We start from the raw sequence: 19310 nt of genomic DNA on the forward strand, positions 1-19310 counted from the left end.
TGCAATCTTCTTCCTGACCTCTCCGCCCCCATCCCCACTCCGGCCTATCACCCTCACCTTAACCTCCTTCCACCTATCGCATTTCCAGCGCCCCTCCCCCAAGTCCCTCCTCCCTACCTTTTATCTTAGCTTGCTTGGCACACTTTCCTCATTCCTGAAGAAGGGCTCATGCCCGAAACGTTGATTCTCCTGCTCCTCGGATGCTGCCTGACCTGCTGCGCTTTTCCAGCAACACATTTTTAAGCTCTGATCTCCAGCATCTGCAGTCCTCACTTTCTCCTGGCATCGGAATGAGTCAAGTTCAAAATTGGAAGGTTTCCTTTTCTAAGCTTTTTGAATCTTTGCCTAAAACGCATGAAGGCTGGTTAGGTGGCTTCGAACTTCAAACGTTCACCCACAAGAGAAGGAATTTTTGTTCAGGTTTCCTTGGGGCCCAATTGGTTGCACATCCTCCTCCGTCACATGCGAATTCCACCTTCCTGTGTTAATAATATTATCTGAGATCTCTTGACGTAAATTGCTGACGGCAGGAATGGAATAACTGTCGACACTGCATGCTACTTGGCACTGGCTGAGGGTCTGCTTTCTACCAGATCACTGTGAAAATACCCGGGTGGTTTTTACTCTGAGCTGTTCATGAATGATTCCAAAGTGCAACACTACCACCTGCTGTTGAGAGCGGAAACATTTCTGTACCCACACAGGAATTGTTTTTGTTTTGGATCAATGATTAAAACATTAATTAATTATCACCCGCTGGCTGGGTCTATTTCTGAGACAAATCTGTAACACAGCAGGGATTTACATTGAAGCACAGGGTTGCAGGGTCAGATTTGGATGCCAGTTTTAATTGTGGGCATGAACACACAAAGGGCAATACTGAGCTCCAGACGTTCAATAGAGAGGGAAGTCAGGAAGGGAGATGTGTTAACAAAGTAACCAACCCAGTACCATCTGTTTGACACTATCAACTAAAGGTTAAATGAGGGAATAAAAAGTACAAATATCACTTTTTAAACCAACAGATATCGAACAGAAGATGAAGGTTGCTTGTCTGGATGGTTGGTTTGATGCCAACAGTGTACGTCAATTCTCAAACCAGGAGGGGTTACCATGAAAGTGCCATCTTCTCAATCTAACTCCCTTGCCCAAGGCATGATGACCCTATGGTTAAACCACCACCAGCCATCTCTCTCTGTAATGAGAAAACAGGGGTATGGAGACTTTACACAGAGCATGAGAAGCAGGAGCTGGAAGAGATGATTACAATCCCTCATACCATTCAGGAAGATCATATCGGATTTAACCTCAAATTCTCAGTACCAGCCTGCTTCTGAGATCTGTTTGTCCTTTCTACTCAATTCCAGATTCACCAAGTGGGGCCTAATCCCTGATTCCCTATCCCCTGTTCAATCTCCTTACCCACCTCCATCTATCCCAGAAAGTGCCCAGAGAGGGATCTATGCAGGTTACTGCCGGAGCCAATCATCTTAAATGGACAGTGTCCGCCTGTATTTAAACAAAACACGGTTAACCAATTTCACAAAACATTCTCAGTCCCTTTATCGATGCAGAGAACCAATGGAGGTAAAATACAAGGCTACTATTCGGGCGGAAATGATTAATTGTTCATGGTGTCAGGTGGTTTTGGGTAGATGTGTAACGTCTGCAAACTAGGAGTGTAGTGGGAGTTGAAGAGGATGGTGGGTGGGGGGTGGAAACGGGGCTGAGGGGAGGGGCTAGGGTGGGGTGGGGTGGGATGGGATGGGGATGTGAAAGGGGAAGGGATGGGTTGTGCAGCTTGGTGGCGAAGTTCCTGTGTGGTGACACCTGAAGTATGCAGAAGGCCTGCTGTGCCTGTCCGTGGCTGGTTAAGGATCCCACTCGTCGTCATGGTGCTGGGCAGCTATGACAATCACCACGGTCAGGATGGCACAGAGGACCATGGAGGCGATTCCCACGGCGAGGCTGATGAAGGAGAAATTCCGGGCTTCACGGGAGGCGATCTCCGCTGACACCATGTCCCCACGTGCGATGGCGGCCCGCACCTATTCACGGAGAGAGGCATGGATGTTAGTTACAAATGAAATCAGGATTGAAAGAAAACCCTCTGTCGCGATCAGGGCTGGAGGGATGCACTCGCTAGGGCTGCCAACTCCGGTTAGAAATATTCCAGGAAGATTCACTATAGACTTTCCATAGAGTCATAGAGACTCCCAGCACAGAAAAAGGCCACCCAGCCCAGCCACTGTATGGCAGCTCAAAGGTAAGCACCTGTCTATTCTAATCCCATTTTCTAGCACTCGGCTTTGGCATCACAAGTGCATGTTTACATATGTTTTATAATGTTACAAAGGATTCTGCCTCTTCTCCTCTTACAGACGGTGAGTTCTGGATTCCCATTGCCCCCCAGGTGAAAATAATCTGCCTCACATCCCCACGAAACCTCTTGCACCTGAACTTAAATCTATGTGTTCTGGCTATCAAGGGGAAATGTTCCTTCCTGCTTACCCTCACAATGTTATACATCTCAATCGTGTCCCTTCTCAGCCTCTTCCTCCATCTCCCACTTGCTTCAGTCTCTGATCTTGTCTTTCCAATTGGAAAGCAAGCCAACATTTTTTTTGAATGGCTTAACTGGGTCACTTGTGACCAATGCCAATTCTGATATTTTTTATTACAAATAGGGGAGACTTTCAAAGAGATTGAAGGTCAAGACCCCACAATTCCCCTTTAATTTCCTCACAGTGATTTTTCTCCCTGGAATTCTCTCCTAGCAGTGACCTGGAATTCTTTGAGAATTTAGATCAATCCTGGAGGCCAGTAATATCCTCGCGATTGCTCATGTCAGGTGCATTTCTCCCGAATTTGTTTGCCTCCTACTTTGGGCTGAGCAATTCCACAAACCCAAATTCTCAATGGGCTTTCCCAGTGCACTTCGGGATAAATGAAGTGGAATGTACCAAGTGCAGAGGGTCAGGAAACCTGAGAGCTTCCAAAACCCACAGCTGTCAAGACAAAGTGGACGATAATAAATCCAAGAGGGAATTCTGTGGAAACATCTTCATTAGTGAATAGTAAGAAATGGAATGGTTGAGGTGAATTATCTACTCACAGCATTTACTGCCCACCCCCTAATTGACCAGTTAAGAGTCAACCACACTGCTATGTGGCTGGAGTCACATGCAGACCAGACCAGGTAAGGATGGCAGCTTCTGTCCCTAAAGGGCATTAGTGAACCAGATGGGTTTTCTCAAACATCAGCAATGGCTTCATAGTCATTATCAGACACATGAATTCTATCATCTGTCATGGCAGGATTTGAACCCAAGTCTGCAGAACATTAGCTGAGCTTCTGGATTAATTACTGGATTAGTGGTGCTGGAAGAGCACAGCAGTTCAGGCAGCATCCAACGGAGAACTGCTGTGCTCTTCCAGCACCACTAATCCAGTATTTGGTTTCCAGCATCTGCAGTTATTGTTTTTACCTTCTGGATTAATTGTCTAGCGATAATACCATTGGACCATTGCATCCCCTGACTAATGTGTTTGCATTTAAAGGGAAACTCAATAAACAAATAAAGGACAAAAAAAGAGAAGGCTGAGATGCAATACTGTGGGATGCTTATGGACAGCATAGATCTGTGGGCCAAACAGCCTGGTTTTGCTGCTAATTTTAACTATTTCTACTTGTAAAGAATGCCAATATTTCACAGCTTGTGCCACTTGTTCATCACTTATGGGGCCCTTATTCATCTTCATTTCTGTACTTGGAGTGTGTGGCAGCTGTCCAGGAAATTTAATGTTTCCCTCACTTTCCATTCAGTGAAACAACAAAGTAAATTTGAGGGCAAACTTCCTATTTGGGATCGACTTTGGATTTGGACCAAGTAGATCTGAGGGCAAGTCGCCAATTTGGGGTTGATTTTTACAACAGAAAGCAGGGAAGTTGATTAAACTGGAAAATGAACTCCATTAGGGAGCTAGGTTGTGATAAAACAGTAGCATTGCAATAAGCCTAAACCAATAGAGATGGATGAGTTAAGTCCCAGTTAGAATATTAAATCCAGTTCTACCACTGGGGCTCAAATCGAAAGATTTGGTTACGTGGAATTGCTCAGTTCAGACCTGCAGCAATCGAACGAGAGGGAATAGAATGATGAGAAAGTGGAAGGATTGGATTGCGAGGTCTATGAGCATGCTCACACTGGGAAAGAGATGGTTGCTAGGTAACTCCACTGCTGTTTTTAGGAGATTGCTTGATGATAAACCATAGGGAGCTCTGTCACCTTCTCTGCAACAATTGAACAGAGGACATGACCTGCACTTGGAGGGGATAAGATCAAATCTAATCTGCAGAAACAATATTTGAGAAAAGAGTCTGAGTGATCAGTCTGTCGAATAGATCCCTTGGGATATTTTAAAGGCTGTTAAGCATTGATTAGGTCAGACACAAATTAAGTAGGAGCTTTTCAAGAAATAACATCCGATATTGACATATTGTGTCCATTTGCAGCTATAAATATTTTTAAAATATAAAAAAAAGAAGGTAGGCACAAAAATGGCTGTTAATTTCAAATATAAAAGTGCAGCTTTGTAAGTGTGATTTCCATGGCTGTTAAAATAACTCCATAGAGGCCGATATCCCATCACCCAAGTCACCATGTGAAAAGTCCTTGCCACTGATCCAACTCCCTCACAGCCAGCTCTCAGAGTGCACAGGATGTCTGAACCTCCTGTTTATATCTGTCAGCCAGGGCTCTCTGATTAGACCAGGTTAACAGCCCCAATCAGAGAACTTATATTCCATGAGCTCAACACGTTGACCTCATAATCCTCACTACAGCTATGACTCCGATAATTCCAGCTCTACACCGCCCTCAGCCTAGCTTTGGTTAAAGCTGTGAATTTTTGTCCAGTTTACACTTTCAGCTGTGTAACCCGTGATCAGTACTCATACAGTGTGAATCAGCAAAGATTCCAGAGTTCCCTACCATCTGACCACAACCTGACAGGATCTTCTTGAATCACTCCACTCCCTCTGGTAACTTAGACTTGTCTGTCGCAGTTTGATACAATTGAGTCACTTGTCTGGCCACTTCAGAGGGCAGAGTCGCATTGCTGTGGGTCTGGAGTCACGTGTAGACCAGCCCAGGTTAGAACATTAGGTAATCTCCCACCCACTTCATGAACCAGATGGATTTTCACAACAATTCAGTAGTTTCATGGTCACCATTTCTCAAATTAACTTTCAAATCTAGTTGATTTGCTCCCTCTTCCATAGCAGATCACATTTTACAGTGGTACTTTCAAGATGTTTATAACGCCTAGGCAAGGGGAAAACTGTTTAATGTATTGTATACAGTTCTGGACACCGCATTATGGGAAGGATGTGAGAGCGTTGGAAAGGGTTCAGAGGAGATTTACTTAGATGTTGCCTGGTATGGAGGGAAGGTCTTACGAGAAAAGGCTGAGGGACTTGATGCTGTTTTCATTAGAGAGAAGAAGGTTGAGAGGTGACTTAATTGACACATGTAAGATAATCAGAGGATTAGATAGGGTGGGCAGTGAGAGCCTTTTTCCTCAGATGCTGATGGCTAGCATGAGGGGACGTAATTTTAAACTGAGGGGTGATAAATGTAGGATAGTCAGGTAGTTTCTTTACTCAGAGAGTAGTAGGGGTGTGGAACACACTGCCTGCCACAGTAGTAGACTCACCAATTTTGAGGGCATTTAAATGGTCATTGGACTGACATATGGACCAGAGCAGAATAGTGTAAGTTAGATGGGCTTCAGATTGGTTTCTCAGGTTGGTACAACATTGCAGGCCAAAGGGCCTGTACTGCGCTGTAATGTTCTATGTTCTATGTAAAGACAAACTCACTGACAAATTTCCAACTGAAGCAGAGACTCAACCAGAGGTTAGACCATAAGACCATAAGACATAGGAGTGGAAGTAAGGCCATTCGGCCCATCGAGTCCACTCCGCCATTCGATCATAGCTGCTGGGCACTTCAACTCCACTTACCCACATTCTCCCCGTAGCCCTTAATTCCCTGAGTCAACAAGAATCTATCAATCTCTGCCTTGAGGTTAGACTACATGGTGATGTCTGTGTGGCATTCCCATGAAATGAGATGTTGATGGTGAGATTCCCTACCTGAAAGACACTTTAACGAGGAATCTGGGTCCTCGTATGGGAACAACAGAGGCTAAACCCCTTAGCCGGAAAACATTCAATCTAAAAAGCAGTCTGGATTCTGGGTGGCCTGTTACGTTTACAGATCTCCAGCCGATGGTGACACATGGTCAGAGAGAAGGCAGAATGAACTCACCTGTGCAGCTTTGAATATGGCAAAAATCCCAGTTGGCCAGAAACAGCACACTGTAGTCAACACTGCGATGGGTAAGTAATCGTGAGGGGGTCGTGGAGGGCTCACTATGGTGACGTTTGCTGGCATCTGCTGGCCACCTGACACGACTCCGTTGTTTCCTGGGAGATACAACCCCACGTTCTGAGGAGAGGAGAAGCATGTTACCTGATTGTTCACATCACACAGCCTACTGCTGTAGGTAGAGGAAGTGTGAAGGCAGCCCCGAAAGTCCTGAGCTCTCTCCCAGTGAGGAACTGGTGATCTGGATTGGGCCACAGACCAGAGATTGGTCAATCTCAGTATTGTAGCCATTGGTCTCCTCCAGTACAGGCCCTCCCAGAGCTAGCAAGGGGATGATATGCACAGGCAATAGCACACAAATGACACTACGGTGACATCTCTGGTGTCCATTCTAATCCCCTTTGTTTGGAAAATTCGCCACCTGTGGCCATGCTTTCCAAGTTTACTTTTTCGCTCACTGACACAACACGCCTCCCACCCCCAACGGCAACTAACCCTATGGACTCCAACTTTATATCTCCTCAATCCCCACCTTGGGAAATAGATGCTGCCTCTGACAGTGAAGCACATCTCCCCACAATGAACAAATGGGGAAGATGTGAGCTCAATGCTGTCTCTCCTGCTGCCCCCCCTTCTGCCTTGCTAATCTCTCCTTTGAATGCTCACCACAATGTTCTAGTGGACCTTATAAGATCTATACGATAAGAAGACTCCAAATTCAGTGAGAGATCCCAACACTCTGTCTGGTCTTTGAACTGTTGTCCTACGTCGTTTATTCACCCTGGCTACTATTTGCGAAAGCAAATGCATATTTATCATCTATCTTTTCTAACCTGTGGAAACACCACACATTAACCAGTGTTAAATAGCATCTTACTGCCCCATCAAAGATCAGTGTACAGATTGGTCCATCATCTGTCATCTAATGGTGGGAGGAGATAAACTTCAACTTGTTAATAAAGCTTCTGCATGGTCACTCGTTGGGGACACTATCCTGACTGGAAATTCAGACATGCACATCTCCCATTTTCATCATGGGCAAAGAAAGGGTGAACAACTCTCCAGCAGTTATATCCACTGCTGTCAATATAGAGTGAGGAAGAGAGTTGGTGGAGGGAGAAATGGAGGAAGGAAGAAATGGATGAACAAAAAGTACAAACGGAAAAGGAAACAAGGATGAGACGATAGAATGGATGGAGAGGTGGAGGAAGAAAGAAAAATAGGAAAGGAGGAAGGAAGGAATGGATGAAAGAAGGAAGAAAGGGAAGATTTCTGATGCATCTTTCACAGCTTCAGGTCTTCTGGAACAGGTGTTGTGTTTTTAAAAGAAGCTGATGGTTGAAGGATAATTATTGGCCGGGACATAGAAAGTTTGCTCTTGCTCTTTTTGAAAATAGTGGCCATGGCGTCCTTTCAGTGCACAGGAAAGAACAGAGGCTAGGCAAATCTGTTCGATTAATCCTCACCTGTCAATCCAGCAAGGAGGGTGACAGGAAGGAGGTGCTTAGTGCAGGGAAGGTGGACAGGGGAGTCACCATGTAACAATCTGATGCAAGAAGCCTGTCTGATATACTTCACCTTAAAGCTTTTCCTGTACTGATTACCACACCCAACCTTACTGAGACCAACGCAGACTACAGGATGTAAGCTGGTGCATGCTGGTCTCTATGATTTGCTACAATGCTGGGTTACTGGAAGAATTAAAGAAATGCACTACTCTGTCTCCCCCACCCTCCACTGGGAACTGAAGAAATGTAAGGGGCTAGAAGTTTCCAATGCTGTGACCCTGCACCATAAATTTGGAAGCACTAGCTTTCGGAGTGCTGTTCCTTCATCAAGGGGTTGAACATTCATCATCAGGTGACAACCACCTGATGAAGGAGCAGCGCTATGAAAGCTAATGCTTCTGAATAAACTTGTTGGACTATAACCTGGTGTTGTGTGATTTTTAATTTTGTACACCCCAGTCCAACACCGGCACCCCCAAATCATGCACCATAAATGTTCACTTTAACAGGAGAAAGTGCATGCACAGAAAGCTCACAATGATTAATATCCACTTGGTGCTGGAGTGAACCTTTATTAGTAGCAATCTCAACTTGGTGTTAAGCTCAAACCTAGCTCTTGGCCTCTGAGTACTTTCACTAATTGCACTGTTTTCCGGTGGGAACCTATGAAGTCCATTCTAACCTCATTGGTCCAATACAGGCAATACAGACCATTGCCACCCACCAATGCCCTACTTCCAGGCCATTCCCCTTTGATTCCGTGACAAGCCATGTGTAGAGAGTCTTACTTACATTCGTCATTGGATAAACTGGTACGTAGGCAGCACAGGGCTGGTACTGCATGGGATAGCCTTGGTGCCCATACCCTGCTGCCCCCATTGGTCCTGCTGGATGGTTTGCGGGTATGGGGTATCCTTGTGATGAGCCGTTGAACTGTGTCTCCTGGACGAAGCCTTCTGTGCCCAGTGTCATTGTGGGAGCGTGCATGGGCATGGAATAGGCTGGCGATGTACTGTTTGTTGTGGCCTCCTGCACTGGGTAAGGTGGAGGTGACATGGGCGTTTGGTGCCCTCCATCCTGTAAGGCTTTAGGAGAGAACAAGGTTAGAGTTGAATGGCCTGTGTCCAGCAAAACTCTGCTACTCAATGACATCATCTTTGCTTCGACTCCCTAACAACATTGGACTATGACACAGCAAAATAATTGCTCTTTCCTCCTTTTGTCATGCCCCTGATTGGCTGGACCAATGCCTCTCTCTCTCTCTCTCTCTCTCTCACACACACTCACTTTATCCATCTTGTGTGTTTATCTGAACCTATGGTGTCCACACTGTTTATTATCAGCCAGTAATAGAGCTGCTGAGAAGGAAGTATTCCTTTCTCCAACTGCATGAGGAGTCAGCTTCACCGGGGTGTAAATACAGCGAAGAACCAGGGGCAATATCATGGAGGAGATTTTTTTTTAAAACAAAAAAATTATGATCCATGATTTCACAGCATCCTAAAGTGTTTCACAGCCAATTAACAACTTCTGAAATGGAGTTACTCAGCCAATGTGCGCAACAGCTAGAGGGGAACTCACAAACAACATGTGAGTCTTTGCCTGGGACACACAGATCCTACTGTTCATAACCATCTTGTTGTCGCACTCTATGTCCCTAGTAATAAAACTCAGGATACTGTATGTTCTCATTAATTGCTTTTCCTCTCTCTCTCTCTCTAAACATTATTATGCATTATTTCTGCACTGATCGTGCCCAGGTCACCTCTACTTCTATAGCTCCTTATGTCTTCTGATCAGAATTAATCAATTCATATTTTTCTGCTTTGAATTTCATCCACCACTTGTCTATCCATTTCACCAGCCTGTCTATGTCCTTTGAGGCTGTCCACCTCACAGTTCATAATACGACTACATTTTGTACTGTCAGGAGAAATTGCAGAGTTTTACAATAATCAAATGCATCTGAAGTGGAGTCAATCTTCCAACACAGTAATTAAACTGTATTCCAACAGACATCAATATGACACAGGCCAGTGCTTCTGTTGATGCTGACTGAGGAATGAGTGTTGATAGAGGACACCAGGAAGGGCTCCAGTGTTCCTCTTTAAGTAGAGGCTGTAGAGGTTTTAACATCCAGCCCACAGGTTTTAGTGTCTCATCTAAATGCAGCACCTTTAGCAACCCAGCTGTCCCTGCAGCAAATGCATCAAACTTGGATTATACTTGCAATTGCCTGCAATGGGAACTGAACCATCAACCTCAGGTGCAGAAGCTCCAGCTGTTAGCTGCAAATCCTAAACGTAGGAAATATCAACGGTGTTCGATCCTGAGAAAGCATTTCCTGACCACAAGTTAGTTAGTCATTGACTTTAGTCCTCTAATTAGCTGTTGAAAGCTCTTAAATAAATTTTTGCTCCTCCCTTCAAAATAGATGGCGAGAGCTGTGAGAGAAAGGAAAGAATATGTGCTTATACCACACTTTCTCATTCATTACAGAACAGTCCCATAGGGTTTGCATCCAGTGAAATACATTCTGAAGGACTCTCGCTGCTGCTACATGGGGAAAAATGGCAACCAATTTGTATGTAGCATTTATACATGGTATTAAATTAAATGGTCAGTAGCTAGGAGAATTCCTGACTTCAATCTGAGCCAAACCACTAAACATTCAATCATGACCACAGCTCATCACCTCATCAGAATGATGGCTGGTCCAACAATGAACTATACTTTGTTAAATTTCATTGTTGGGACGTGAGCATGACTGGCAAGTTTACTGTCCCTCTCCAGTTACCCAGAAAAGATGGAACTGGGATGCCCCCTGAATTAATGTAGTTCACGTAATGAAGTTCCTTTGTATTCTTTGTCACAATTTAATACAAGTAGGAGTGAATGACAAACCAATAATTTCATGGCCTCTTTTGTTTGACCAATTTGTTTCAAAAAAATTGCATTCAAATTCTTGCATTGTCCATGGCAGGGGGTTGGGACTACATCAGTCTAACTATGGTTCTGTCGAGGGTTTTGAAATTATAGCTTGCTGACAGTCAACAGTGTCACACACTGAACTAGACCAATACTCAAGTAGGGGAGTGTGAAAAATAGTTAATTAACAGAGAATGGGGTTTTAGAAAGCTCTGATGTGCTATGACAGAGAGAAAAAGAAATTAAATGGAATTGGAAAATGAAAAATCATATATAACTGGAAACAGGAATATAAGAGAGATAGAGGAAGGATAATCAGAAATGCCAGCCTTGATTGTATCTCAAACACAGATTGGGAATACATTAGGTTCAGGTCTTTGTCTTACTTTACACACTGCCTGGGCCTTTTCCACTGAGTCTACAATCAAAGCACAAGAAAGACATGTGGTGGACAGTTGCCTCTTTTCCCCCCCTTGAACAATTAGGTACAAATTGAAGCGAGTTCTGTATGTTTGTCTTTAATTTGGCAGAAATGCTATCTGTTAACTTATGCCTTTATTCTATGACGCTAATGACAATTTCAGTCTGATAATGCAGAAACAAAATAACATCACTGAGCCCAAGGGATAGGATTTTGCAGGATGCGTCGGCTAAAAACTAAGGGTTAGAAATATATTCTGATTGAGGTCAGTTGAATTGGAGGTTCACTGCAGCGAGGCTTAAATTACCACAAACCAATCTTGCTTATTTGGATCTGCACTGTCCTGTTTCTACACAATGCTTTGACAGTTGTTACCTTAAATATTATCTAGTGAGGAGAAAGTGAGGACTGCAGATGCTGGAGATCAGAGCTGAAAAATGTGTTGCTGGAAAAGGGCAGCAGGTCAGGCAGCATCCAAGGAGCAGGCGAATCGACGTTTCGGGCATGAGCTTCAGGAATGAGGATGGTGTGCCTGCTTAAGAAGGGCTTATGCCCGAAACGTCGATTCTCCTGCTCCTTGGGTGCTGCCTGACCTGCTGCGCTTTTCCAGCAACACATTTTTCAGGTATTATCTAGCGAGGCAAATTTCAGGAAATCATATGCTTCTTTCAGGCAAGGGGTGTGGAGACTGATCTCCTGAAATTCCCCCCCCCCCCTCCCAATTGGCTTAGATTGGGTGCTACAAGACAGTATGAAACAGTTTCTGTTCCTCATGCTGTCCTACTTAGCACTGAAACTGATCCAGGCCTCTCTTGAAGTGAAAGAAAACTGCTGAGAGGAAATGTAAAATCACAATCTGTGCACTGGCTGTTTCAGAGCCAGGAAGTAACAACACTAACAACAACTTGCCTTTTACACAAGGCTCTTAACAGAGTATAACATCCAACAGGCGTGACACTGTGGCAACGAATAAACTTTGACACAAAACATTTGAGGAATGCATTGCCAGGACAGATACTTGAGAACCGGTTCAGCAAGGTAGGTTTTAATGAGTGTCAAGAGTGTGTTGCTGGAAAAGCACAGCAGGTCAGGCAGCTTCCCAGGGGCAGGAGAATCGACATTCCAGGCATAAGTCCTTCATTAGGAACAAAACGCCGATTCTCCTGCTCCTCGGATGCTGCCTGGCCTGCTGCGTTTTTCCAGCAACACTCTCGACTGTGATCTCCAGCATCTGCAGTCCTCACTTTCTCTGGGTTTTAATGAGTGCCTTGGTGGCATAGAGTGAGGTTAGACTGGCAGAGAGGTTTCGGGAGAGAATCCTGGTGTACAAGGGCTCAGACAGCAGACAGCACTGCTCCTAATGATGGGACTAGTGGAAAATCAGGAACAAGCCAGAGGATAGAATCAGAGGAGCACCAATTGTGGGGGGGGGAGGGGTTCAAGGTTTCAAAGAGATTACAGGGATAGGAGGGTCAAGGCCAGGGTGGAATTTGTACTTAAGAATGAGAATTTTAAAACGCAGATAGCAATTAGCTCATCAGTGAATGATCGCTAAGTCTGGTTGAATCTCTGGAGATATGAACACAAGACTTGCCACTGCCCTGACCCCACACCTACCATCATTGGTCAGCTGACATGTTTACCATTGTGGTTCCCCCAGGTTTCTATGCCCCATTTGAAAGCAAACAGACTCTTGATGCCTAACTGGAAGATGTTTTTATTCTCTTTAACTGCCAACTGTAATACTTTTGCAACTAATTAAGTAAAGCAAACAAAGAAAATGGAGGAAAACCCATCTATTTTAAATGATCCAATGGTTATTCTCTCAGGTTTGTCCAGGAGATTAATTTTACTGGGCTCCTGAAACCCAACTTATCCCATCCTGACTTACGGTAACGTTACCACAGTCCTACGCGACCAGCGCACTGCTCTCTTAGAGAGAGAGAGAAAGAAAAAAAACTGATGGTAGTTTTACCTGAGGGTCATAACACCTCAGGTGAGGAGAGAGATTGGGAAGGAGAGTCCTTCATGGTCATCTCAGCTGGTGACAGGAATTGGGCCCACACGCCAGCAATACAGCCAAATGAGTTAACCAACTGAAGTACAGATGACACACATGTACATGTGCAAACACAAGGTACACTAGTTAGGAAATACCCTGTTGTATCATTGAGGATCTCCATTTTGTTAAATTTTTCAAATACACACACATGTGCACTGCACATAGACAGTCATGTTTACTCACACAACTATCCACAGCTCCTTTAGTCAGGAAATAGTCAAACAGCACAACCAATGTGCAAAAGCTTATTGTTGATCAGCAACACCCACATCTCTAGGGAAACCTCCACATTGTCTCAGTGATGGAGGAAATGGTGGCCCAGGATGTTTTGTGAATGTCAAGTATCCATGTACTCGAGCAGCAATGGGATATTATTGGGTGACACCTGACCTCATGGGGTCACATTAGGAGTAGGTATGCAACAGGCATGGTGGGAATCAGACAGCAAGGCCCAACTCTGTCAAGCTGGGGTTACACTTTTACTCACTCAGTTCCAACCACCGTGACTGATCCCATCCCCTAGAGGACCCCCAGACCTCATCAAGTGCAGTAGTTCATCAAGAGTCATGGAGGAGGCTAAACCTCACTGAACCTTCAGACCAACATAGTTTGCCTCCCATGACCACTTAAAGTGTTTTCCTTGCAGGATAGATACGACAACAGAAAGATGAATGTTACGTCACAGAATTGTTTCGGTGTGAGGAGATCGTTTAGTCCATCATGCCCGCACTGGCTCTCTGACTGAGCAATATGATTTAATGCCATTCTTCTGCTGTTCCCACAATGCTCTGGATATTGTTTCTATTTAAAGAATAATTTCATGCTATATCAAAAGCCTCAACTGAACCAACCTCCACCACCCTAACTTTCTCAAGTCACATTTGCTTCTATTGCAAGTTACCTTATATAGAGACATAGAGATATATAACATGAAAACAGACCATAAGACCATAATACCATGACTTAGGAGCAGAAATTAGGCCATTCAGCCCATCGAGTCTGCTTTGCCATTCGATCATGGCTGATAAGTTTCTCAATCCCATCCTCCCACTTTCCCCCATAACCCTTGATCCCCTTTATATATCCATCTCCATCTTAAATATACTCAATGACCCAGCCTCCACAGCCTTCTATGGGAGTGAATTCCATAGATTCACCACTCTCTGGGTGAAGAAGTTTCTCCTTATCTTCATTCTAAAAGTCTTCCCTTTGCTCTAAGGCTGTGCCCTTGGATCCTAGTCTCTCCTACCAATGAAAGCACCCTCCCAACATCAACTACGTCCAGGTCTTTCAGTATTCTGTAAGTTTCAATTAAATCCCCACTCCGACTCCATCAAGTATAGACCCATAGTCCTCAAATATTCATCATGTTAAGCTTTTCATTGCTGGGACATCTCTTATGAATCTCCTCTGAACATTCTCCAGGGCCAGTACATCCTTTCTGAGGAATGGGCCCAAAACTGCACACAATACTCCAAATGTGGCCTGACCAAAACCTCATAGAGCCTCAGAAATACATCCCTGCTCTTATATACAAGTCCACTTGAAATAAATACCGTCATTGCATTTGCCTTCCTAACGACTGACTCAACCTGCAAGTTTACTTTGAGACAATCCTGGACCAGAACTCCTAAGTCCCTTTGCATTTCAGATTTTTGAATTTTCTCCTCATTTAGAAAATAGTCCATGCCTCTATTCTTCCTCCCAAATTGCATGACCTCACACTTTCCCACGTTGCACTCCATCTGCCACTTCTTTGCCCACTCTCCTAACCTGCCCAAATCCTTCTGCAGCCTCCCCGCCCTCCTCAATGCTACCTGTCCTTTATCTATCTTTGTATCATCTGCAAACTTAGCCAGAATGCCCTCAGCTCCTTCATCTAGATTGTTAATGTATAAAGTGAAATGTTGTGGTCCCAACACTGAGCCTTGCAGAACACCACTTGTCTTCAGCTGCCAACCTGAGAAAGACCCTTTTATCTCCACTCTTTGCTTTCTGCAGAGACCCTTCAGTCCAACCCATCCATGCTGATCAGATATCCTAACCTAATCTGATTAGCCAGCATTGGCCCATATCCCTCTAAACCCTTCCTATTCATATCCCCATCCAGATGCCTTTGAAATGCTGTAATTGTACCAGCCTCCACCACTTTGTTAGCCAGCTCATTCCATAAACACACCATATTCAATGCAAAAAAGTTGTCCCTTCGGTCCCATTTAAATCTTTCCCCTCTCACCCTAAACCTATGCCCTCTCGCTTTGGACTCACCTACCCCAGGGAAAAGACCTTATCTATTAACCTGATCCATGCCCCTCACTTCTATAAGGCCACCCTCCCTAGTCTCCGATGGTCCAGTTTCAAGTTTCACAACCTCCTTCCTACAGGAGGGAGACCAGAATTGTACACAATATTCCAAAAGTGGCCTTAATACCACCCTGAACAGCTGTTCTGAATCCTCTACTTCTTGATCCTCAAATGAGAGGGAGCAGTCTCTCTCCATCTGATTTGTCCAGATCTCTTGTGATCTTGAAAACTTTTATCAAATCTTTGCCTCTTTTAGCTTTCCCCTCCCCATGTATAACAGTTCCAGCTTCCTCAATGTACCTTCTGAAGTTTCTCATCCTGGGAGCTATTCTTGGAAAGTTATCCTGCACTCTCTCCAATGCATTCACATCCTACCTAAAGGACTGAATACAATATTCCAGCTGAGGTTGAACTCGTGTCTTATATGTTTTTTAATCAATCTGATCAGTGATATTACTACACAATTCTGGAGCAAGAGGGACTTGAACCCAGGACTCCTGGCACTGACGTAGAGATGCTCCTAATATGTCAGAAGAGCCCCATAACTGGTGTCTTATTCAGATTCAGTATAAACTTGCATCTGGAGTCATAGAGTTGGAATCATAGATTCACACAGTATTGATAGAGGCCCTTTGGCCCACCAATTGTCTATGCTGACCAACAAACTATACTTATCCCACTTACCTGCACTTGGTCCATAGCCTATCATGTCCTGGCATTTTAAATGCTTATTCAGATGCTTCTTAAATGTTGCTAGAGTACCTGCCTCTACCACCCTCTCAGACAGTGCATTTCTTATTTTGAAACTTCCTGGATGAAGATCTCCTCTAAACCACTGACTGCCCACCTTGAACTTGTGCCATCTGGTTTTAGACACATCTGCCATAGAGAAAACATCGTCACAGTCAACCTGTTTACATCTCTTATCAGTTTCAGTACCTCAGTCAGATCGCCCTCTCAGCATTCTCTCTTGCCCAGCCTATCCGATCTCTCCTGTAACTGAGAGTTTCCAGCCCTGGCAACATTCAACATTCTGGTGAATCTCGTCTGCACCCTCTCCAGTCCAATCACCTCCTTCTGATAATATGGTGACTGGAACAACACAAGGTATTCCATCTGTGGTCTAAACAATGCTTTATAAAGTTGTAACAAGACTTCCTTGCTCCTGTATTCTATGCCCTGACTAATGCATCCTGTATCGCTCCTTCCCCACTCTGTCTACCTGTGCTGACACCTTCAGTGATCTATGGACTTGTACAGCGCCTTTGTTCCTCAGTACTTCTGAGGGACCTATCATTTATTATGTAAATCTTTCTTTTATTGGACCACTCACAGTTGTCAGGATTAAATTCCACCTGCCATTGCTCTGCCCAATTTACCAGCTGATCAATATCTGAATGTAGCCTGAGACCATCCTGCTCACTATCAACAACACCATCAATTTTCGTATCATCTGCAAATTACTAATTATAACTTCTCCCTTCACATCCAAGTTGTTAATGTACATAACGAACAGCACCAGTTCCTGTGATATACTGCTGGTCACAGGCTTCTAATTACAGAAACAACCATGCACCATCACCCTTTGTCTCCTATTTGCAAGAAATCTTGGATCCAGTTTGCTTTCGATCCTATGTGCTCTTACCTTTTTGGACCAACCTTTCATGTACTCTATGCCCTGATTAAAGGAGCCTATGATACTGTATGCTTTGTTATCTGCCTGCTCCATGTGTCCTGCTACCTTTAGTGATTTATGCACTTAGATCTCTCTGCTCTTACACAGCCACTGGGATGCATGCTTTAAGTTATATTTCGGGATGTTTCCACCAAAGTGCATCACCTCGCATTTCTCTGCCTGGAACTTCATCTGCCACCTCTCGCCCACACCACAGACTTCTCTGTCGTCCTCATGGTTTATAGTGCTTTCAATTAAACTTCCAAATTGACCCTGCATAGCAAGATCTCAATAATTAATATACATCAGGAAAAACAGGGATCCCAGAAACTGGGCCCTGGGGAAATTTATTACAAACCTATCTCCAGAAAAAGATCCATGAACCATGACTGTTAGCCCTAACCTAATTTAGTATCCACGTTGCTGCTGTCCCATTTATTCCATGAATTAGATATTCTTCCTATTATGTGGTATCACATTGAATGCTTTTAGAAGATCAACTATTTGACTATAGAGGACATCACAGTTCCTGAAATTGACTTCAAGTTTTGAACTTCTGCGCACCAGACAGAGAATCTCCAAGCAAGACAGGCATGGAGCAATTGTACGGACTGATCTCATTTTTAACTTTACACGTAACTTCTATCCTTACTCACTTTAAATCTGTGTTTTAGTGCATGATTCTCTATTTCTGTAACTTTCAGCTACAGTTGTACAGTAAACTAACATTTTACCTCGTTAAGCCATACAGCTGTGCCGCTGATTATTTCTAAATTAAGGCTCTCAAAACACAGCTAAAATGACTTTTCCAAAAGAAATTAGGAAGGCAAATGGAATATTGTCCTTCATTGCCAAAGGGATGGAGTTTAAAAACAAGGAGGTTATGCAGCAGCTGTACAGGATGCTGGTGAGTCCATACCTGGAGTACTGTGTATAGTTTTGGTCTCCTTACTTGAGAAAGGATGGATTGACCTTGAAGAGGGTGCAGAGGAGGTTCACGAGGTTGATTCCAGAGTTGAAAGAGTTGGCTTATGAGGAGAGATTGAGTATAGTCTCAGTAAACACATTGGAATTTGGAAGAATGAGAGAGGATCTTATAGAAACGTGTAAAATTATGAAGGGAATAGAAAAGATAGAAGCAGGGTGGTTATTTCCATTGGTTGGTGAAACTAGAACTAGGGGGCATAGCCTCAAAACAAGGGGGAGCAGATTTAGGGCTGAGCTGAGGAGGAACGTCTTCACATAAGGGTTGTGAATCTGTGGAATTACCTGCCCAGGGAAGCCATTGAGGCTACCACATTGAATGTTTTTAAGACAAGCTAGATAGATTTTTTGAACAGTAATGAAATTAAGGATTGTGATGAGCGGGTGGGTAAGTGGAGCTGTGGCCACAAAAAGATCAGGTCATGATCTTATTGAATGGAGGAGCAGGCTCGATGGGCCAGATGGCCTACTCCTGCTCCTGGTTCGTATGTTCTTAAATGGGATGACCAATTCATGCTATCAGGGACATATATTTTCCATAATAAAGGTCAGCCAGAGAGAAGCAGATCGATAGTCAGATGCACAAAAATGTATAGAAGATGGGTAGGTGTTAATATTAGCTGATGTACACATTGCATTACAAACACAAGCAGACAGACAAATGGAGCTAGATGTCTAGAGACATGTTTGTACAAATGTAATTTGGCGTTAACAGAAACACACCTACATGGGCATTTTTCAATGCAAAGTGAGGTGGGTAAATGTGTCATTAAGAGAAAGGGAACGAGCAAGCTGATGAATTATTCTTACAAATCATGGTCCTTATTTGCACATGGAAAGTTTTCAAAAAGATAAATGGAGAAAACGACATAAATGCTGGAAATACTCAACAGATCTGGTAACATCTATGGAGAAAGAAACAGAGTTAATATTTCAGGTCAGTAAACTCATCATCAGAAGAACAGAGAAATAGATCAGAGGAAATAGCCAAAACAGGTGTAGGTATCCCCTGCTATCTGAAGGTAGAGCTTTC

At 43.9% G+C, this 19310-nt stretch overlaps 1 protein-coding gene across 1 annotated transcript in view; it reads right to left on the minus strand.

Moving 5' to 3' along the window:
- Nucleotides 1–215: 215 nt before the first annotated feature.
- prrt1 (proline-rich transmembrane protein 1) overlaps nt 216–19310 on the minus strand; it is a 71751-nt gene continuing 52656 nt past the window's right edge. The window contains exons 2-4 of the mRNA XM_072549971.1: nt 8696–8988; nt 6336–6515; nt 216–2048 (exon numbers count right to left, since the gene is read on the minus strand). Coding sequence (XP_072406072.1) covers nt 1872–2048; nt 6336–6515; nt 8696–8988 — 650 coding nt within the window. The 3' untranslated portion in view covers nt 216–1871. The remainder of the gene's footprint in view (nt 2049–6335; nt 6516–8695; nt 8989–19310) is intronic.

The sequence above is a fragment of the Chiloscyllium punctatum genome, chromosome 30, assembly GCF_047496795.1.
Source record: "Chiloscyllium punctatum isolate Juve2018m chromosome 30, sChiPun1.3, whole genome shotgun sequence".
Taxonomy (NCBI): domain Eukaryota; kingdom Metazoa; phylum Chordata; class Chondrichthyes; order Orectolobiformes; family Hemiscylliidae; genus Chiloscyllium; species Chiloscyllium punctatum.